Below are 24,544 nucleotides of genomic sequence, written 5' to 3'. Positions count from 1 at the left end.
TTACACTAGTACACATAATGCTGCTCGAGTAGATTTTTCAGTGTGAAACTGTTTCATTATGATGTAAACATTTTTAAAATTGGTTCACGTGTGAAATTTGTTGTATCAACACCTTTTTTATCTTCCAAATATACTCGTGTTAACTAGAGGAAAGCGAAGATATATATTTCAAAGGGGGTGTTGTTGCAAATGGGATATCTAATTCTGTGTTTCTGAAACAGTTTTATCCAACTCTTTGAAGAAAAGCTGGTTGTCTATTTTCATTTTCAAAGGATGTGTGCAGTCTAGCAGTTTTTTTTGTTTCCCATGTGATGTGCTATAGCTTACTCTTATAATATGGACAAGATTTGTTTTATTTTTATCAGGAGTTAGCAAAAGAAGCTGTCTAGTAAATAGATATGGAGTAGTTGTATTGATTTCTGTACATCCTGTGAATGTAGAACAACTGCAACAGTGAGCAGTGATTTCTCTGGATACTATTAATCCATTTTTTGTGATTAGTCAGCTATAAAGAGAACCTGGATCAACCTACTGTTTTAATTAGATTTGCCTCTGATAAGCTTGCTTCTTTCATCTTGTATTACCACAGTAGAATAGCCTTGACTATTGGTGCCATTTTTTTTTTTATCTTTGTCATGTCTGGGCTCTTTTATTCTATCAGCAAAAATTCACTGCATTTATCCTTCCAAATACTAGATCCATGAACTTCTCACATTCGAGTGGTTATGTGGCTGCACCCTTGGTCCATACTAAACATAAGAATACTATACCAGCATTTAGCTGTATATATGTTATGGAGATTAAATCTCCTGCATGTAACAAGGGAAAAGAAGTTTTTTAAAGAAACTTATTAAAATTTTGTATTGTTAAGATGAGGTAGAACTGAACCCACTTCTTTAATGGCATGATGTACAATAAATCTGTATAACAGCTCCCATAATGTTGAAAAAGTTCTACAGTCATCACTTACACATATCAAGTATAACCAGTTATGTGGCTATTAGCAGTTGTATTAAGAGCTATTGTGTTTTGTATAGATGTCATCCTAAATTAGAAGGCAAAGTGATTTCGTAAGCATAAAAGCTATGATTAATCAGATGAGGTGGTGGAAGACATCACATAGGGTTGTAGATCAAAGGTCATTTCATTAAAGTAATAATGTTTTGCTGGATTTGAAGTGACTCACAAAGTTAAACTTTATTCAACATCAAAAAAAATAAACTTTGATAATGTATATTGTATTCAAAATACATTTTATTAAAGGCTTTTTTTTTACCAGATACTTAAGAGAAAGAGCTATTAGCTACATGGTGTAATGTTAAGAACATAATAGATTTTATTTCAATTTAACCTTGAGCTCTTCCAAAAAGTTGCCTCTCAATTAATTTATCTTTGACCATTTCAAAAGTAACACTTGAGTTTTAGTTTGCAGAAGATGTGAAAATCTGAGAGCAGTGACATTTATTCAATTTCAAGCATAAAGTTTACTAAGCTTTTCCAAAAGATTTTTAAATAGAAGAAGAATTTGTATTTTACTAAATTGTGTTTAAAAACTTAAAATTTAAATTATTTCTCAATTATAAATGTTCAAAACTGAAAGGTTTCAAGTTGAAGCAACTAGTTAAAATTTGAAACATTTTTCTCACTAAAAATAGATTTCATTACATTAAATATCTAATTTTATTCTGAGTTTTAAAAGAATGAAATAAGACATTAATTTTTCATATTGGTTGCACTTTCTAAATATCTGTGATAGACAGACATATCTTGCATTTTCTGCTTTCTTATTTTAATGTGGAATTTATCAAACTTTTTCGTGTATTAGGTACACGTGCAGTTTTTAACACATGGTCAAAAATGTTACTAAATTCAGTCTAGCTAAATTTGTTCTTTACCACTCTCTAGGAACTAACACTTGATATGCCAATGGTGAAAGATAGTTTTAAAGCTACAGTTTCCAATGGGAGGCCAAGTTCTACTTCAATAAGACTGACCAACAGTGACATAGATAGCATTAAAGTCTTAAGATTGGCAGTTTTATACAATTTCATACATAATACTTTGATCTTGAAGCTCTCTCTTAAGCCTAAGCTGTCATTTTGTTAAGTGCAGGTTAAGTCCTTTTTGGGGTAGTGATATTTTCTTGGATTTTATCCTGTAACATTAACTAACTCTCAGATTCTTAAGAGAATTTAAAGAGAGAAATGTATAATAAAGACACTATTCTTTTTCCTAAAGACAAACTGATTATTTTTGCAGGTTTTAATAAAGATTGTTTCATTGTGCATATATGCACTGGGATTCAGTTTCTTTCTTTATCATACTGTTTAAGAGCAGTTCAGAATTATTATGTAACTTACCTTGCAGAACTACATAAATTATTTGTTCAGGAAATCACTTAACTTGAAAATACCAGGTGTATGTCATCCTTTGAAACAGGATTAATTTTCAATGATGATCGTAAGTGCGTACATATGTCAGTTTACATTATATTTTTCTTAAATACAGACATACAGACAATACAACTTTGTTTCATAATACTTATTTTACATTTAAACCAGTCAAACAATAGCACCTACTGTATACATTGTTATACAACAAAACTTACCCGCATGATGACTGTGTATACATTTTGTACACAATACAGGCTGTGTTCAATTAGACATCTTGTGATGTTCAAAACAAAAGTTTATTGGAAAATAAAAACTAGAATAACCTCAGACTTAACTGCCACAGGACCATTATAACTGATCAGTTATACAACACTCAAAATATATCACTTGCTTTTATACTTATAAAAAGCAGTTGATAAACATAATGATGTCTGAATCCTTGAAAACAGGTTATAAAGTAGGTTTAGATGTTTTAGATATGTATACTACAATCTATAAATCAATAAAATACCTTGTTTTACTTGTACAAATAATTTTACAGCATTTTCAGATAAAAATGTTTAACAAAATAAATGTTTGATTATTGATGGTTTTTTGTTAATAATCTTTGGTAGAAGGCTTATGTAAATACACAAGCTAATTTATAAGTTGTATTGTTAAAAATCTCATTAATATAAACATTATGAACTGATAAGAGAATTACAAATACAGATTATACAAGTAGCAAAATTTGTGTATATTTAAAATAAAACAAAAGTAAAAGACACAAGAGTGACTGATTGATAATAAGACCAATTGAAAACATGATTCTCCAGATGAGTTGTTTTAGGGAAAATGTTTTATAGAAAAGTGTTTAACTGCAAAGTTTTTAACTTAAATGAAGTTTTGAATATTAACAACATGCATGAAGTCAGTCAGTAAATATATATAAATACAATCTTAATAAATGAAAAATTCAGGACTGATATCTATTCAACAACAAGCAGTAACTCCATGATTTGATCTTATTCATATAAACCAGCAGCAACTCAGTAAAAACACTCCTTAAGTGTTTTCCTTAGTGTATTCAAAATTACCTAAAAATTGTCCGTATAAAATAATTTAACCATAATAAAAATATTAACTTGTGTATAAATGGATAACAATTGCCACAGCTGAAGTAGACTTTACTTGAATTAAAGAAACATTTTTCTCAAACAGAAGCTGCATTACTATAAGTGCAATGTATAACAATTCTTTTACATTTTCATTCAACAGGTAGTATATTCAATACTACAGTAAACTTCAGTGCAACTAAAAAACCTGAGAGAAACAATCACTAACATGAAAGTACAAAATTGACAATCATACAAAAAATACAAAAGCTTCTACACAATTGATAAATATCTTAACAAATAAATCTCTATGCACCATATAAAAACAAATTGAAATTCTATAAACAAAATATCCAATTCTGAAGTATACTTAGAAAGTACAGTCATTGATAAACTGATATGGAAAAGAGAATTTAGTTTTTGTCATTTTTAAAATACTGATGAAAACAGATTTTTGATCAAATTTTTCACATAGTTTTCAAATTCTTTGACTTCACCTGGAATTTCGGAGACTGCTTTTGTCTTTTTACTACTTTTACAACAGCATCTCGGACAATATGAAGATTGTTTAGAAGGTTGAATTCCATGAGTTTAGAGAGTCGATCAAACTGGAGTGGTTTGTAACAAAAATTGTAGATGGTATATGGTGTATTAGGATCATTAAAAATATCAAAGTCTGCAAATTTCTTTTCTTCATCTGTCTGACGCTTAAGCCCTGCAACCACACATTGTAAAAGTAATGAATTGTTTTTGTACGAAAAGATGCTTTTTTTGTATACAAAAAACATTGTAAACAAGACTGAATACTGACTTAATTACAAATTCAATGTTAATATTTTAGTTTTGTGTACTTAATTTCATTTATTTATATTCTTGGTAATAGTAGCAAAGTTCTATAACATGAATACTTGAATCGTATTTGTAGGCTATAGCACTGAAAAGTTAGGATCAAAACTTCCATAACTACAAATTTATGCATTACGTAATTATTTGATTTTTAAACTTTTAAAACTTTTTAAGCTATAAACATCAAAACCTTTCCAAACTATCTACATATGTACCAAATTTTCAAACATCATGGATTCCTCTCTTTTCCATGCACTCACATTCTATGACACAAACAGCTCCAAACCAAGAGTATAAACCACTGAAGAATAATTTTTGAGAATCCTATGTAATAAACTTCTCAACCAATATTTACCATACACAGTGGTAGTTGTCAGTGATATATTAACATACATCATTATAAATTACAGTTATGTTCAGAGATGATAAAAAGGGCACAAATGTTTATTCTTTAACCACTACTTTACCTGGTTTTTTGAATCTTCGAAAGTTTACATTCACCAAAGGAAAATGAATAATGATAGGACAATAACTGTTATTTGGATCTTCAAACACGTAACATTCTCTTATTGGTTCTTTAATCAGTTGCTCAACATGGTCTTTAATGGGTGGAAACAAAAGACCATTCCTCTGTGCCCACTGTTCAGATCTTAATAGCTCCTACTTGTGTAAAAATACACACAGTAAGTAAAATATTCTCAAGTTATTCAGTAATACATTAAATTAAGTACATCTTTATAAAATGGAAAAGCAATTCTATATCTAAATAAAACAGAAAAGGAACATTTACAGAATTAAGTTATTGAAATGTAAATTCAGTACAGAATGGCATCATATTTTGAAAATTTCCAGTATATATGACTACTGTCACAATATCTTTGCACTGATGATGCATTTCTCCAATGCAATGATTTATGTAGTAATTATTCTTAATATAACAGGAATGTTTTTTTTTCTAGCAGGGTAAGTATACAGTCATTATTTGTTTCACAAAATTCTGTAACAGACTTTCTTTATGAATGCTTTGTTTCAAAATCTACTTTCACCCTTTCATCACTTTAAAAAGAACTGTTGTAACCAAGTAACAAGCTGTATCATAAGTGTGTCATGATCCTAGCAACCTAAATACATTTTACTAAAAGTTTTCATAAAAGCTAGAAAAACTAAATTTATGAAAGTGATGCAGTGAAGATATTTCCATAAATCTGGAACTGAATTATAATATTATGTTACTTACTTGGTAATAAAAAGATTATGTTTATTTGGTGACAGAAGCATTAATATATGCATCAGTCTAATAATGTGTGTTATTAGATTTAAAAAAAAGTAAATTAAATTTCCAAATAAATTTTTTAACATTGAATAATTAAAATGTTTTGGTACACATGACATAGCTTTCAGTAGTTTGGTTTCTGTCTTTAAAATTCAAAGATTCTAAAACTTAAATTATAAATATTGTGTATCTGTACCATTTTGAAACTTCAATTTCTCTATGAAATTTTTATGATGCGAGTTTTACTATTACTGGTCAGAAAGGGGCAAAAACTGGACAAATGTAATATATACATAACAGTACACTTATTACAAATAAAAAAAACTACAAAGAAATTGTTACTTAGAAAACAAATTTTTTTATAAAAACACAATAATATATAGTTTTGATAAATAATGAAGTAACAAACACTTAAACAACATTGCACTTATTAAAAACCTTTAAACAACTCTTAACCATGATTTTAAGGAGATAGGTTGTGTTTTAAGTCTGCTTGAAATTTCATATTTGTTTTTAAGACCTAAATACAACTTAGTTACTAAGCCTGATAAAATATAGTGTAATTCTATGATACTGATATAGTAATTTATTATTTTTTGGTTATCCACCTATATATATAAAATGTAAAACAAATATTTTGTTTCATATCTTCCATGTGCAAAATTTTAAAAGGATTAGCAACCTACATGAAGCAGCAACTAAGTTTAAAGGTTGTAGCCAGAAGAGATGACTGTTTACTTTACTTCTTTATTTACTATTCTATATTTTAAGAAAAACAAGTTTCATAACTCATTTTTAAATAATAATTATATATATATATATAATGTATAATAATTGAAATGTGACTGTATATTATAAAATATTACTAATCCACTAAAACAGAGCCACTTTGTAAAGACTAAATGCCATATTTATATTATTGGATTCTCCACCATAAGTGCATGTATGCTGTGTCAATGCAAGTTCTGTAATGTTAGCCAGTCAGGACTGTAGTCAATATAATAAAAATTATAAATATATTATGTTATGAGATCTAAGCTATTTATTTAAAATATTTGTGTTCTTGAGCAGTCATTCTAGAACAAAAACACACATATTATATATATTTCCTAGTTTGTTTTTTTTTATTTTATGGTGGTTACGAGGTCATTCAAATTTACAGGCTCCACCTTAGTAGGGTTGAAAAATGACAGACAAAATATAAAGTATTACTGAAAACAAACGTTTGAAATGTATTTAGAATGTTTTAGAAACTACAAAAATAATATTTGAGATTTTTGGAATGAAGAGTAAAAATAGTTTTTAATCATAACATGAAAATCACTTCACACTCAGAGTAGTAACAAAGCAGACTTGATATTTTCACAAAGAAATGTTTAGTAAAAATAGTTCATTAAGAAAATCTGATTTTAGTGTACAAAACATTTGCAATCTTTACCAAAAGTATAAGTACTTCAGATGCAAATGTGTATATGAACTTGTGTATATTATTCTAAGCCTGTCACAAAAGGTTAATGGTTCATGATGCTTAGAAAAACCTGTGATCAGAATGTAAGTGAATTATTAAGAAAGGAAAGCCTGGCTTTTAAAATGCATGGAACACAAGATTTTACTAACTCAAGTGATGTTACAAATTAAATAATTACAACATAATTTTGTGCATTAGCTTTATCATCAGTTACATCACCATTTTAAAAATTGCAGTACTAATTTTCCAGAGAAGCTTTAGACCAATTTTAAAGTACAAAGATAACTACAAGAGGTTTTACTTTATTACTCAATCCCAACCATTAACCATGTATCCAATACTAATATGTTTAAAACTATTACCTTAAATGGATGCGTTTCATCAGATGGGCGGCCACTGAAGTCAAAGGTCAGAATAATTTTTACATTTCTAGGTGGTCTCAGCAATAGAGGGAAAGGAAGGTTAAAGGTCAAGCCTCCATCAACCAAATAAAGAGACTTAGTTTGTGTATTGGCAGGCTGGTGAATTCCTTTATACCATTGATCTAATGAAAGAATATATCATATAAATTTGCTGCATATAGATGTATAAATTCTAAGATGACTGACCTATTAAATAACACATTCATCTCTGAAATGTTAAAATGTTTAACAATTTTTATTTGTGCAAGTGAGAAAAGGTGATGCATAAGTAAAGCTCTTAACACCTTACAAATGTGAGGCAAAAAAAAAATCCCATTTAGTGTGTTATTTGTTATGTAGAAATAATTGTCCACTCACTCACATATGTGGAATCCCAGAACCACTGGCTGGAATAAATTTTTCAAATTAGTTGAATTCACTATGTACAATAATTTTTTGCAAATTGGAATAAACATTTTTTTCAAAATCTGAAATACATAGGAGAAAAACATTTTGGTACATTGGAAGATGGCATAAAGATAATGGTACTAATGGAATCTCATCCTGATAAATTTTGATTGTTAAGTAATTCTCAGAGCTTTGCTGACAACCAATGTCTGAAATTAAGGAAGAAAAAGATGTTCAAGTTTCATGACTGTGGTGGGTATCCTTATGTAGAATGTTTAAGCTAGTGAAAAGACACTGAGCTAATTAGCATTTTCTGCAACTGAAAGAAACATAGCAGGAGTGTCACTTACAGTAAATAATTACTATTTGTAATGATAATTGTGTGGAATCACTCCCCCAACCCTAACCCCCCCCCCCAAAAAAAAAAAAAATTCTCAACCTGTTTTTAAGAGTAGCTATATGATAGTCCCACAAATTGAATGTCTGCCTTTTTTGAGGTGATTCCCATTCAAAAAATGCATTTGAACACAAATAAGGAAAGCTATTTAATACATTCATTTCTAACTATTCCCAAAGCACAGTACGGTATCAAAGTGAATATGTCACAGTAAATATCAACTTACAAATCACCACCTTCTAATCCTTGAAATCCATAACTTAAAAGCCATATTTAAATTATCAGTCCCATTCAAGTTTCTTATAAAATGTCTCTCTATGTAGACATGCCACAGCTGTACAGCTTTTATAACACTTGTTTATACATGTGAATCATAACAACTAAATGTAGAGAAAGTTATTTGAAAATGTGAAGTGTTAAGGATAACCAAATTTCCTCTTTGTCACTGCAGAAATTTGAGAATCCATGCACACTTTGTCATTTATATTATATATATATATATATTATATTATATATTAATTTTACTTTAGAGCATAACAACTTTGAAAATTGTACAGATGTATAGAAAAGCTACATCATACTTTTAAGAGTCAGTTTTGCTAACACTACTTTTAACAGATGTCTGTATTAGCTATTCACTAATATTTAAGCCAGCTGTCCCTATTTTTAATGTGACAGATTATATGGTAAACACACAGTCAACACCACCCACTACCAATTATTGGGATACTCTTAGTGAAAAATAGGATTTACTTGTCCTTCTTATAATGCATCCATGTGCTCAAAATGCAGTGTTTATGCTATAATGGAACATGTACCATTAACCCTCTGATCAACAGTCCAATATGCTAACTATTGGGCCACATCCAACCCAAATTTAATAGAAAGATTGTCAAACATGTGCTTCTCTTCAAAGCATTGAGTTCAATGTTTCTAAGATGTGTCAACCTAATACCCACAAAATATGTTTTTATGCCATTGACATTAAACTTCAATAAATAAAATATAATTTACTTTTCTTATGACTGAAACGTTATTAGGTTACAACAGAAAAAGTATAGTTCACCTTGTAAGCTACTAGTATTTATAGAAAAACACAATTAAAATAAAAATATAATACAGTTTGCTGCATTTATGACTTACAAGTCCTGATGCAGAAACAATCAAAACAAAGAGAGTAAAGTAGACTTTTGTTTTTATATTATTAGTATTTACATGGTAGCACACAGTTGAAGGTAATAATACAGTTTGTTCTTCTTTAAGTTTACTAGTACATAGATATTAACATGAGATTGCACAGTTAAAAAAAGGAAAAACTTTGGAAACTTCTAAATAGTTGTAAATCATTTCCTAATGAACTGCAAAACATCAAAATCATTTTTTGGTATTTGATGGAAGCAGAGCCTAATTTGCAAGATCAAAAGCCAACACATTTTGCAAAGCACAGTCAGCAAGCAAATTATTTGAATACTACAGAGATCTGGGGACATGCAAAACCTCCAGTAGCAATATGTTCCCAAGCTTCCAATTAGAAAGTGTTAACAGAAGTTGTTGCATGTAACTACATCACACTATAAAATGTTAAAGCTTCATCAAAATAATGTAATATGTTGAAAACCTTAAATACCATAAGAAACTGTACCATAACTATACAAACATAATTTCTTTACATCTCAATAACAGGGTATTTGGCCAAACCTCTGTTCATGAGCATGAAGTAAACTCAGTGCAGGATTTTATCAAAAATTCTTCCAAAAGCCTCAAGTATAGAAAAAATTAAGTTTTAGGTTTCTGACCTAATTTAATATTACAAATGAATAATAAAAACTCAAGCATATTTTGAACTAGATAACACATCATCATCTTATGGCCATGTTACTCTAAAAGAAATTTTTTCAAAAAAATCTTCACCTACACTTAGTTGATATTGACAAAGGTACACTTGCAAACATAAATAAAATATACTTTTATATGGATTATACCAATGCCATGACCTTTTATTTGTTATTTGTAATTCAGTTAAAGTCATCCAGGAAGCTAGTTCTGTAACCAAATCTAGAAATCTTAAATTGTGAAGATGACAAATATTACCCTGATTTGTGATGAAAAACCTACTTGTAGAGAAAATTATATATTTAAAAACAGCTGATATGGGTAGACAAAGCACTAATAGAGGAGCAAACAAAGTTTCAACCTTCTTCGGTCATCATCAGGTTCACGATGACCAAAGAAAGTCAAAACATTGTTCATGCCTCTATTAGTGCTTTCTCTACCCATACCAGCCATTTTTAAATATATAATTACCCTGATTACAGCATACAGAATTAACTACCAACGTGTTACAACTAGATTCAGCAGAACATTCATAAGCCCTGTTTCTGGAGATGTGATATATGCTATTCTACTTCTTCAATAACAGTTATTATCATAGAGTTTAAGACAAACATACACCCAATGGATAAAAATGAACTACAAAAATGTACACAAACTAATATTCACGTAAATAAAGAATACAACTTTACTTGTGTACTTAATAAAAGAATTTAACATTTGTTAAACTTTATTCTTGCACCACATAATACAGAGTATTACAAATAAGAACTGATAATGCATACGTAGACCTACATTTAAAACTACAAACAAAAGACTTAAAAGTGCTGATTCAAGATATATAATCTATAAGATACTCTAAGTTCAGTTACCATCACTAGGTGTGATTGGAGAAATGGGAGAGAAGTCTCTCATTGGAATGAGGACTAGTCCTAAAAGAGGGTTTAGAATCATTCCTGCCCGTCCACGTCTGTTGTTGAAAACTGAGCTGCTGCAGACAGAGTCAATCATTTGCTTAAAAGCTATTTTCATATATCCATCTTTCTCCTTTGACTTAGTGACACTGTTACTGTGAAAGCAATATAAATGTATTAATTATGTTGTTTACAGACCTTTCAAAAGTCAAACGTTTGACTAATAGCAGCAATTTTATTAGAATCAATATTTAATCTCTATGTAGACCTAGTGTTAAAACAAAGAAACAAACTTCACAAACTAATGTTCCACATGTTATTATACATTACAGAATAGAAAATACAAACACACAGAGCATACCTTTAACAAAAAGCAAAGATACAAGCATTTACATATACAATTTATTTCTTAGATACTTATGCGTGTATCACATAATGTAACCATATAACGTTTAGTTCCAAAGTCAGAATCAATGGCAAAAGTTTGTCTTAAACAACAAATATTATTGACAACTTTGAAATTTTCTTCCTCTTACTAAAATTTATAATTTCAGTGAAAAATGTTTTAATCTCTATTTTTATTCATGGTGTTTCAAGATTTATAAAATATCATACATTTTAACTTATATCCATTTTAACAGTTTTGTCCTTGTGAAGTACCTCCATTTCTGTTTGAACCATTAAAACTTGTAAACAAAATATTTTTCATACTTTAGCTACTGAACATGTTCTAGCCAGTGTTTAATATATGAGCATTAACGATTTCAAGAAGTGGTCAATTTTTATTTATTTTAATGTAGGAAAGAAAGTTTGTCTTGCAACTGAATTTTACATATGCATCCAAAAGGAAAGAGATAATAAGAATGTCCAAAATGCTCACCAATATCTCTACAAAACTTTTTTTTTTGCTTAATGTTTTAACTGCTAACTTATTGCATGCCACAAAAGAAGGCTAGCAGGTGAAACCCTATGAAAATCAAATAGATCAAGTTTCATTTTAAACATGCAGTTTGTTTATCTTACAAACTGTCTGTAATAATGCTGCAAAATATCTGTTGTTGTATGAAAACTATGAACTGTAGATAAAAAGTAAAATAATTAGCTTGCAGAGAATGAAGTCAACACATCATTCAGGTTTTGTCCAGTCTAACTTTCTACACTTATAGTAGTTTAACTAAATTAAATAAGTTTTGAAAAACATCAGTGACAAGAAATCCTTACCCATCAGACCTATCTATCTCATCCTCAGAGTCTGATGACTCCTCAGCATCTGCTTCTTCACTTTGAGCTACAGCAAGTTGTCCTGCAAAATATTTAGAATTTTGTCACATCATTACAACACTCCAGAGGTTGTTTTTACTATTAACATGCCAAGTGCTGAGAAAATAATCACTCAGTAAATCAAAGATATAAAAAAATACTTGTAAGGCCTAGCACAGGAATAAAATACATTCAAAGATAAAGACATCAAGTTTTCTGTTTTGTTCTTAGCTCTAACAGATGGTAGCAATCTATTAATTTACATGAATTTAAAGATTCAAAATGTGCCGGACTAAAGAATTTTAAATGTAATCAGTTTCCAACACAAAGAAATATTATAAACATACCAAGGCAATCCCGCAATTGTTCCTCCTCTTCCTCTGCATTACAGTTTTTAATTTGAATTGGATTCTGTTGATCTGGGTTAGTAGTATCAACTGTATCTTCTTCGATTTTTGAAGACAGAAAATTATCAATCCTAGTCTTGTTCTGTATAAGACGCTTGAAAAGAATGGTGAAAGCACTTCCCCAAACTCCTGTATCAAAAAAATGGTTTCAAATTGTACACTGTAAAAGTTCTTACACCATAAAACAGCTGTTAAACACTTTGAACTATGACTAACTTATTAAAAACACAACAGAGAAATTTATGAGCACTTAGTAACATCGAGGTATTATTTAATGAATGTCTTGGAAATATTAAAAAATAAAAAACAAGCATTCCAAAAACTTACAGACAAATCTTGATAAATACATAAAATAATTTAAGATTTCCATACTCTATGGTGGATATAGCATTAAAAAGTCTCTCTCTAAGCTCTTGTAATTAAATTTACATTTTTTCTTCTATAAACCCTTGTAAAATGAAAACAATATAAAAAAACAAAAGGATATTTCATTACACCTTATTCTGAGCAAATGTTATTAGAATTCAATTGAAGTAGCCATGTTCATAAACTCCTGAATCAGGTGCAAAATTGTAAAATTACATTATACATTTTCCTACACCTACAAAAAGCCATGACCATAAATCTTTGTACTATAAACTGAATGGTTAAAGCACAAAATATCTTTTCCTAAGCTTACAAAAACTACATCCATAAAACATTTGACTACAAACAGATTGATAAAAGTACATAAAACATTTCTCTATATTCTTCAGAAATCACTAACACTAATTTTAAGATGCTGGGGCATAAAGCTGAATAAAATGGTTTAATTATACAATATATTTTCCTAATTCTGCATAAGCCATGTCTATAAACTGTTCTACCATAAAGAGAATAAAAAGTAGAGAGCCCATGTGGTAACCTGTGGACTTCAACAAAAATTATAGGTTTTGAGGACATAACAGGTGGAAGAACTAGTGTAGTGATTTGTGACAGGTGGATTGGAAAAAGGCAATAAATATATGGTATTGAAGGCTAAACAAACATAAAATTCATAATTTAATTAATACAGAAGAAATGAAGAAAGAGGTTGTACTATATTTTTAAAAAGTACACAGCTAAAAGCAATTAAAAGAACAGTAGCTATGATAGTTTAAAACACAAGAAAAAACTTCAGTAGTATTTTTTAGCTCCAAAAATGCAGAAAACAGAGGTCAGAAAGAATCTCTTGCAAAAGTAGTAAAACTGCATTTATAGTGCACATTATTTCTTTGGATGACTAACTGAAAAACAGTCAAAGGAATGCAGAAATATTTCTACCATATATAACAGCCACAAAGTAGTTATTTGTAGAAACATTGTAGGAGAATACAGTGTAACTATTCCACAAATGAATAGTCTATAGAAAGTAACACCTCAGGCTAAATTTAGCATATGACCTCAACCAGAGTTAGTTGAAAATTACAACTCAAAAAAATTACAAAGATATTGTAGATATGAAATATAAGACAGTGCTTCTGTTGGTGAACATCCCAAAGCACTATATCCATTTTTGTCTTTGAATGTCAAAAATTTTAATGTTGAAAGATTCAGGACCTAAAAAAATGTTTTATTTCCAGTTTTCAAACAACCCTATTTTATTGTTATAACATTAAAAGTTTGCAATGTGTTTTTATAGAAAAATTCTGCATGAGATTATAAACTCAAATTGCCTTTTGAATCCTTTAACACTCCAACGAAAAGACGTTTCTAGTCCTTATTTCTTCAAGCCCGTTCCCCTGGCTGTGGTTTCGCTAGATAGTAGATAGGGACAGTGGGAATCTCGTTAATCCATTCATTAATGGATTTAAATGGCAATTTCATTTAAATACAAAATTATTAGCTTAATATTAATAACCTTTCAAGTTGCTTTGGGGCCAATAAGGCCCCACTTTTCGTAGGAGTGTTAAGTTCATTCATAATGACTGCAAGAGTCAATCTCTACCTTTATCATAGCAAGATCTCACACATTCATTCTGCTGTTGTCATAACTCTTTGAATACTTGGAACACATCAGTGTCAACAGATGTGTCCTGAATAAAATTGTGCATACACACTCAGATAAACAAAATAATAAAAAAATAAAGCAAACAGATATCCATTTCAAATCATCTGGTTTTGGAACATGCAGTGTGACAAAATTTTTGGTTGCAATGACATTTAGCACACAGCAATGTTGTGGGAAATACATTTTTAATGGAACTTTTTGAGCTTCCTATTTTCATAGACTAATAAAATGTCAAATATACTATTGTAGAAAAAAAGGAACATATATTACTTGCAAACAACATGCATTTCCCTATATTAAATGGAAGTAACCACTGTTCCTCGAACTATAAGAACAAAATGTACAATTACAGAAGTAATTACCTTACACTTTACAAAAAATACAATCACAAACCCTTGTGTCAGAAGCAGAAAAATAAAATTATAGAACACATTTCCCAACATTTATGAAAGCCATGGCCATGTACCTTTGTACCACAAACAGAATGATAAAATTACAAAAAAAACTTCACTTTACCATTGTATCAATGAAATTATATTGAAATCATGCAATAAATACCTGCATCATGCAGAAAATATTAAAATAAGATAACGACAAATTGATAATTTAAAAAAGGGAATAGTGATTGTGAAAAAGAGTGCAGAAACAAGTTGAATTAAAATGTAAAGATTATGTTTTTTATTCTTACAGTTAGGAACTCGAAAAGTATACACAAACTACATAGGAAATAAACACTATTTCCAGCCTAGTACATTTACATAAATAAAGGCACTTCAGTTAATTTTAAAATTACCTTATGACAAATGCAATACTGTATTCAGTACTATTGTCTATGTTTCAATAACGCATTCATAGCTGTTTCTACTGCAGCAGCTTGTAAAACTATAATAAATAATAATAAGGCTGAAAACACTGTTATACATATTGTTTATTCTAATAAAATGAAGCACTTACAAAGTATAAAGTGAAAAATTTCAGACTAGTATAATGGTGCTTAAACCGTTTCTATTTTTCTCTTATTCCTTTAAAGCCTCGAAGAGCTTATGGTGGCAGCGAAGATGAATTTAGAACATTTTAGAGAGTAAAAAAATTACTTTCAAGAATAAACTTAAAAATACCCCTACAACCTTCACAGGAGTTTGTTTGATAGCTGTACATAAATTTTGGTGCAGTATACTTAGCCACATTTGCTAACAGTACCAACAATACTGGAGACTTTTCTCTATAGCCTTGTACACTTAAACATATTACAATGCAGAGAACAAAATTACAAGTTTCCTAATGCCCTTGTACTATGAAAATGCCATTAATATATAACTATATTGCATTATACTTCTGATTTATTAATATTTTATTAAAAGGATAAAAAAATTCAATGTTTTTATAAATATTTATTAACTTTTTGCTAGTAACCTCTAGAATTATATCATGATAACACCTTATTATGTTTTTTAAAATCAAATAACTGGGCAGCTTAAAAAATTTAAAAGGAATTAACAAAATCAATATGACTACACTTTTATAATATTAACTACTTGGAAGTAAGTTGTAAAGTATTATATTTATGCAAAATATAAAATAATAGAAACTTGGAATTTGAAAACTATAAACTAATCATGAAGGACTAATTCATTCATCATATAAAACTGTTTTAGATTTTATGAAGCTTGAATTTTTAACTGCTATGATTAGTTTTGGTGAAGAAATATGAAAAAAAAATTCATAAAGTACATTATACCTTGGAGATAATGAAGAGGTTGCTCCTCAAAAAATTTTATAATTTTTCCTTTGTAAAATTTACATCCAAAATGCTCAGTTTTCATAAAAGTTCCATATTTGGCAATACCCACTTCATAAGGAGAGAATTCTAACCATTCTGGAAGAAAGATTTATTAAACGTCACTCAATGATTAGTCTCAAAAAATATCAAGATCAGCTTACAAAAGAAATTTCTGTTAATGTTTTATAAAGCACATATCTAAAAAACAAATATTAAAATTATTATCTCTGAAGAAGCAGCTTCATATGTTTGGTAATAAAAATGTCTTAGTGTTGTTTAGATCTTACTGCAGATTTTTTACTTAGATTATTGAAAAACATTTTTCCATTTTATTTTACTTTACAATTTAAATTAATAAGGTGTTCATAAAATCTGACAAAATTTTAAGTTTAAATCCAAGAGCTGTAACATCCTTCAGGAAAAGTTATATTACATGCATGCTTAAGTGTATCATCTGGACTTTTTTTCATGAGTAACTTAAACTTACCATTATATATTCAGAATTTAGAGAAATACAAAATTAACATTAGAAATTTCACATATCAAAATGTTTAAAGAGCTTAATATTATACCATGGTACACAGGGGCAGAAATATCCTTCTTCACATGAAGACAGGTATACAGAGGCAAAGGACTTTGTCCAGCATCAATTTTTGCCTGTTGGTCTGACAATTTCTTCTTTTTTTCTGCAGTATTCTGTACAAATTGCACGAAAAGATAAAAAATATAGAATATGTTTACTGTAAAATCCAGAAGCTCAAAAAACAATTTTTTTCTTCCTAGCTAATACACAATTTCTAGTTCAGGAATGAATATTCAACTGGTTGATTTCCAAATAGAAGCCTTTTTTCTTTTTTTTAAACAAATTTTCTACAACTTTTCGATGAAAATTTGAACAAAGTCAAGTTAACTTCAGCCCACCAGGCTTTTGAACAAGTACAGCTTCAGAAAAGATAATTTCCTTTACTTTGTAGTATGAGCAACAATATAGATAATTTCATCCAGAAAATTATGTTAACCACTATATTTGATTCCTTTAATGATCCAATTTATTTTAAATAACACAATATTTAACAAAATTCAAAATATCTGTTAAATGTTTACATCTTTGTATTATTTGTAAAAACAAACAACCTGCAACTCTTTTACATTCAATGAAATTTGTAGCTTCAATTTTTAGTTATTATGGATTCTTCTCTTCAAAATATTTTACCTTAAGAGTTTTTAAGTAACTAATTGTTCTGTTTTTTATAAATCCTTAAAAAGAAAGGCTATGAATAATACAAAAATGGACCAAAACAAAAATCTGTATTTTTACATGTTGCTTTTTCCACAGCATCTGAAAACATAAAACAGTTGTAAAAAAACAGAACTGAAAATTTTGCAGTTTTGTAACAAATAACATGTTTCTAGTTATGGAAAAACAAATTCATTGTAACACTCTGTTCTACTTTAACAAGTGCAGAAACTTATAAAAAATGACCACCACAAGGCACTAAAATGCTTTAAGAATTAAAGAAAAACTTGATTAATAATTTCACATGTAATAAATAATCATATGACCTCACTGCATACACTTAAACTGGAAATTCTTAATCTAGGTAAGGTTATAGTGCTATGTGATACCAACACACAGTTATCAAACTAAAATTTCAAAAAACATTACAAAACAGCTATACAACACATAGAATCAAGTTAGATTCAAAGGGCTTATCTAATCACAGCCAATAGCTTAAAAAATAAATGTTGCATTACTGCAAAGACAAATTCAGGTATACTTGGCTAAAGTGCATAATAAATCATAAACACTACTTTATATTAAAGCCAATTAAAAAAGTTAGATATAATTATGTAGCAACTGTCACTAGGAAAAAGAACTAAAAAATATAAAGAATCATGTCTACTGAAGCCACAAAATCAGATTTTATAAAAATAAATTACTTTATACTCCTTACATTTCAAAACTGTTTTTATTATGCAAAAGGGAAAACTTTAAATAGATTCTAAACCATGTAACGATATGAATATATTTCCATAAAGTTTTAACTTTACAATATTTCTTGGTGATGTAATGTCAGAGGATTATGAGAAACTAGTTTAAGCACTTCACGAATAAGAAGTTAACAAACACTTTGAAAGATCTATGATAAGCTAGTCAAAATCCTAAAATTCACAAAGCAGGCACATTCCTGCATTTTCTACTATCTAATTTTAATGCATCATTTTTTTCAACTACTCTAGTATGTACACTTTTCACATAACATATGGTCAAGAAAGACGTTAAGTTGATTGCATTCTCTGTAGATATCAATTCTTCTACCCATTAAGGCATAGCTGTAATTCTGCATGTTATTTATGACTGTAGAAATATATTTTAAGGTTACAACCTTCATTATGTTTAAATAAAGATGGCCAGTCATTTATCTTGTTGAATATCCTGTTATTCAGTACCAATCACTCAGAGAATAATCAGTTAGACTTGAATAATTATCAAAAACAACCCTGAAGGTTCAAATGGTCCCTATTTGTTCATACTTTATGTTACAAATGATTTTGCTTTATCATTACTATTTATTTTTCAGAACAAATCAAACTAAATTACAAGGTATAAGTATTATTTTAAGATCAAAACACAGTTTGTTTTTTATTTTAAGATACTTTAAATTAAACATCAGAGCCTAAATTAAATCCAAAATGGTTTTCTGGAGTTCAATCATCAGTTTATTGAAAATTCACAAAGTATAAATATTTACCATAATATTTAAAAAAAACAACTTACATCTTTTAACAGAGTATCACCAAGAAGATGACCAAAAAAATCTGTAAAACTCACAGGCTGACCGCTTCTGTACTTTGTTAAGATACTATTTACATAGGGGAAGAATCGACGGGCCCCAAGAAGTCGAAATGGACTTTGACCTACATTATGTTTTAATTCTTCTTGAATATGACCTGGGCCTTCAACAGGAAACTTAGAATGACCATATAAAGTTGAGAGATACCTAAGACACACAAAAGTTAAACAATTTCCAATGAGAACTTTACCAAAATTTAAATCACTGAGAAAATTAAGAACAGGTTTATGGTTTATTACAAATAATAAACTCTACAAAAAACCCTGGAACAAGTAGATATAAAGTCAGACATAAAATAAATAGAACTTAACAAACATCCAAAAATTTTCAGAATAATTTTTTTTTCCTTCCAACATTACAGTTACTACTTAACACTAACAATAACAACAGTAGATCAAATAAAATGTGTGTACAATTAATATTTCTTAAAGCCTGTTGGCAGTTTTTAAATATTAAATTAAACTTGTGTAAAAAATTCTCCCTTCATAAGAGTCATGTCTAATGTTCATTGAAATATATTTTTCTAGAAACATACACTACAATTCAAATTTAAGAAGTTGTAAATATTTATTGGTATTAAGCTTGCCTTTATGTATCAAGAATAATCTACATGTATTTAAGTGAACACAGAAATAACTCAGCTCACAAGCAGAAATTTACAACCTAGCTCAGAGACCACACAGTCTAAAAGAAAAACCTATACAACATAACCTGTAAAGACATGAAAGACAAGCTCTTAGAAGTTCTTGTATTCTTAACACACAATTTACGATTCTCATCAAGTTCTTATAAATATTTGAATTATTTCTTGTTCATTTGGAGAAGTCAATTAATTTGCACATAAACTTGACCAACCTTGTCAACACCAAAAAAAATAAAAAATCAACTACTATTTTATTCTTTCTAGAATGACTTTAAATTGTAACATGAAACTACATTTCTTTATTCTAAGTAGCTTTAAACTTGTAACAGTATACATCTATTTAAACTTAAATTTTATTGTTTTATTGCCCTTTGAACCATGTCTAACTACTATCTGCACCACTGTACATTGTAACTCACTCAAGGAACAAGCATGTATGTGCCTCCTGAAAAATTTTTATTAAATTATTTACCTAATCTGACCTTAATTAACTAAGAGATTCCTATTTTTACAATTTGTTACTATTATAATAATAATACGCATCAAAAACAAGAAATAAAGTGCTCATCTGGAGCTCTTTTTCCTTTTCTTTTTTTGCTGTCAACTGTCGATGACACTTAACCCTACATAAACTAGTTTATATATTTTCAGTGGGAATGAAGCTTTGAAGCTTGTACTTAAAAGAGAAATTCACAATTCTCTGTTCAAGAAACAACATTATGTCATTTAATAGATGAAAATTTTGACTTTATGTTGGTTATAAATAACACAGTATTAAACATATGAGAGAACAATTAGCAAATACAGAAAGACAGGATGTGGCAAGAGGGGTCCAGTTTTCTATTTGATGGCTCCATATCCAAGCAAGATTGTCAGCTATAAAAATTATGCTTTGTCTGAGCAATGGAAAATTGGTAGTCAGTAATTTACCAGCCATCATACTGAACCATCATGAATACCAGTGGTACAACAACAGACACACTAATAAAAACAAACCATCACTGTCCGATACAAACACTACCACCTCTCTGAACAAAACATTGAAATAACTTTATGTTGCCTTTGACTTGCAGCTCAACTTTACCAGCTACATTAATATCATGATAACTAGAAAATTGCAGAGGGAAACACAGTTGAAGAGCAAGCATCTTCTACTTGTGCCCTTCATTCTGAACTACGTAATGATAATCATTATGATTGTTACCCAACTCAATAAGACTGGAAAACTAAGAAAACTAAAAACATCTGTTTAATATTATTTGTGCAATATTCTTCAACCACCTACATCAAAACCTATCACACCTCACAAATCTCAACAGCATGAGAGAGAACAAACAGCACATATATTCAACACTCTTCACTAGGGTATTTCATTGTAAAGATGAAGCATAACACACTTCCCTTTTTAAATGGGACATTCCTGCTTACAGGGGTACCAAAAAAGATAGTCATTGATGGACAGGTGCCATACAGCTACCACTCGGATAAAAAGGTCACCACCAAATCTCAAATGCCCCATGTAAAATAAACATGTAGCACCATTGGGATATGTGGATATTAGACTAGAGATAAATTGCAAGAACTGGGTAAAGGGTGAAGCAGGAAAAGGCTATCAGCACCTATTTAAAGACCATAATAGACAGTTACCCAACATCAAAGTTACAGATGGCTCCTACACTACTGATAGTGACAAAGCTAGATTGGCATTAACCACCTTGGGAAGCAACAACATTCATAAGGTTGACTGATAAAGCTTTCAAGTTTCCCTAAAGCAGAACAAGAATGGAGATGAAAAGCATATAGCAAACTCTCTTCTAAATTGATGGAAGCAATGAACTGCTAGTAGACAGTGGCAAAAGTATGGTATTTGCTACTGAGTCACTGGCTGTGTAATATACAAACATGGATAATAGAAAGCAAAGCAACTGCACGATAAGTCATCATTGCAAAGGAGTAATGTTAAATGACGAAGCTAACAAGCTTGCAAAAAGTCTCTATATCAAGTACAACACAACCATTCTGGCAGGATATCAACCTCCTCTGTACTAATAAGGCAAAAATGGCAACCATGTAACACCTTCACAAACGTTCAGTGAGAATCATACTGCTCAAAAATAAAGTACTATTTACTATAGCAGGGAAAAGAAAAGAAAAATCATTAAAACAGGATAGAGCCATTAAGCCACTGGTCACATAAGTAAAAGAGGTTTTCTATTTCCTGCAAGGCAGATGATCTACACATGAAACCTGTTTACACCACTCCTGGGATTACCACCTAGTATTCAGTTCAGTGAAACTCAGCTACAGAGATTACACAGTCTAATATTTGACTTATCAAGCAGAATCTGACAACCCACATACATAGATCATGCAACATAAAATTTGGCTTTAATAAGCACATTCTAGCAACCCAACTAGAAGCTACATAGTAAGAGTTTGATTAACAAGGCAGAACAAGTCAAACAATTAAATATGTAGCTTAACAAACCCACTATATACGTTACACAAACATGGCTTACTATGCAGAAGACTACAGATATATAAATCACACAGATTAAAATTTGTCTTACCATGCAGAACCAGATAGTCCAGCTACATATGTCACACAGTCTAAAATACCAGTTTCTGAGAGCCCTTTAAAGACACCACTGAGACAGGTAAGTGCACGAAACCCTCCTCCAGAACCCATAACAGCAATCACTGGGGTCTGAGATTTTTTTATGCATAAAATAATTTTGAACATCATTGCAATATAATAAAAAAAATTTCAATACAATAAGTTAACTATTGTGCACTAAAATCTCATAAAACTAAAAAAGATTTACTTTTAATGGATTTACAAGACTGAACATTTATCATGTTTTAAAAGACAAAAGTTTAGGAATTTTCTTTTCAGTTTTTTTTTTGTTTTTTTGGGGGGTCTCCTCTGTATTTTTACAAATTTTTGGGTTTTATTTCAAATATGGTAACTTTTGATACAGAAAGGCTAGGTATACTGAAAACTGCATAATTTTAGATATACTTGTAAAACAAAATGTTGGGGGATACAACCAGGTCATGTTTATAAACAAGCTACACCTTCAACACTCAAACATCAGTTACTAAGTAAAACCCTTTACTCCCAAAATAAATAAAAAAAATTCTAAAAGAAAACTCAAAGATATCACACAATAATTTTGTACAGACTATACCACATTTTGTGACAAATATTTTATGATTAGTTTTGAAGTAGTACAGTCAAACAATATAGTTGTTTTGATTGCCAAAAACATTGATAATTCAAAGTTAGTCTTTTCCCATAGTGAAAATATACTTCTGATAGGTGCTTATGTCTTTCCTCAAATATATATATCTATTCTCATTCAGTGCTGTCCTCTATATGCAATATGTTTTGTGCATGTCACAACCATTTAACTCTCATGCACCCCATGATTAATGTGATTCATTTCCACTATGCTAATACAGTGTAAGTTCTAGGTGAACACCAACTCTGGAGACAGTACAAAAGGTCACCATAAAAAGCCTATACTGAAAAGTAAGCTGCCTTTGATTTATTTAATCAAAGGTAGATGACAAGGATTGGAATATTAGTGAAGCAAATATATTGCAAGGAAAACCTACTAGTCATCTTGTGGAACACTCTCACCTCAAAGTTTGCACTACTGACCATGGGTATATTGTTTTGGGTTTTTCTCTTGGCCATGAAGTGCAGATTTGAGATATAGAAAGTTTATGCGGACAGGCAATGCTTGCCAACAAGTTGGATCCAAACCATATCATAAATGTGATACGTCCCTGAAGGGAAAAATATATACAGAAAAGATAACTTGCCCAGTCACAGTCTCACTGAAATTTAAAGAATGGCAACAGGTCCAATGAGGAAAAAATAGCAACCCAATGAAGGCAGTGGTAAATGAATGAAGAGTAGGCTACATTCCTGATTGAAGAGTTTACTCCAGTTGATAACAAAGGTGAGGTTCCATGAAAATAGAAAAATGTCTGATCTGAAACAAAGACACCTGAAACAAAATTTGGGAAAATAAAAGACAGGGAGAAATAGATCAAACAAGGCAGTTGATAATTCCAAATTGTAAAAGTAGAAAAAAGACCAGATATAAATAAATGGTACCAAGGAATGAAAAAGTTGAAATGATAACCAGTAAATGAGGCAATGAAATGAAGAAGACCATGTACAAAACACAGAACTCTATCTGGAGCAGCCCAAGAATAAATGTAGGAAATGGAAAGAAGAGAAAATAGTGAGAAGGAAAAGTTATTTCATCAGCCATTGATGTATTAGATATGAACAAATGATCCAGAATTATCACACTACAAGGAGATTAATGAATCTCAAAGAACAAAAATGGAACCAGTTGGTCTAATTCTGATTGGGAGAATCCACTGCCAGGGTCTGAGGATGATGATCTGGAGACCAAAAAGACAGTTAACTTGGTGCTGAAGTAAAGTAGAAAAACATCCAAATGAAAGAGTTTCACTGAATGCATAGTCATTTAAAATCCTATGAGTTGAGAAACCACACCAGAAC

At 29.8% G+C, this 24,544-nt stretch overlaps 1 protein-coding gene across 6 annotated transcripts in view; it reads right to left on the bottom strand.

The window, feature by feature from the left end:
• Positions 1 to 1,234: 1,234 nt before the first annotated feature.
• The window catches only part of LOC143244952 (cytosolic phospholipase A2-like), a 47,493-nt gene continuing 24,183 nt past the window's right edge, over positions 1,235 to 24,544 (bottom strand). For 3 of the 6 annotated variants that reach the window (XM_076490553.1, XM_076490552.1, XM_076490554.1), the window contains exons 9-18: positions 22,569 to 22,705; positions 19,280 to 19,502; positions 17,073 to 17,196; positions 16,459 to 16,596; positions 12,632 to 12,820; positions 12,246 to 12,327; positions 10,983 to 11,179; positions 7,437 to 7,618; positions 4,801 to 4,993; positions 1,235 to 4,202 (exon numbers count right to left, since the gene is read on the bottom strand). In XM_076490553.1, the coding sequence (XP_076346668.1) occupies positions 3,955 to 4,202; positions 4,801 to 4,993; positions 7,437 to 7,618; positions 10,983 to 11,179; positions 12,246 to 12,327; positions 12,632 to 12,820; positions 16,459 to 16,596; positions 17,073 to 17,196; positions 19,280 to 19,502; positions 22,569 to 22,705 (1,713 nt within the window). In that variant the 3' untranslated portion in view covers positions 1,235 to 3,954. Of the gene's footprint in view, positions 4,203 to 4,800; positions 4,997 to 7,436; positions 7,619 to 10,982; positions 11,180 to 12,245; positions 12,328 to 12,631; positions 12,821 to 16,458; positions 16,597 to 17,072; positions 17,197 to 19,279; positions 19,503 to 22,568; positions 22,706 to 24,544 lie in introns of all 6 variants that reach the window. The other 3 variants (XM_076490556.1, XM_076490555.1, XR_013025403.1) reach the window with 2 other exon arrangements.

This window comes from Tachypleus tridentatus, chromosome 2, assembly GCF_004210375.1.
Source record: "Tachypleus tridentatus isolate NWPU-2018 chromosome 2, ASM421037v1, whole genome shotgun sequence".
Lineage (NCBI taxonomy): Eukaryota > Metazoa > Arthropoda > Merostomata > Xiphosura > Limulidae > Tachypleus > Tachypleus tridentatus.
Note: the sequence above shows the minus strand (reverse complement) of the source record. Positions and strands in the feature narration are given on the sequence as shown.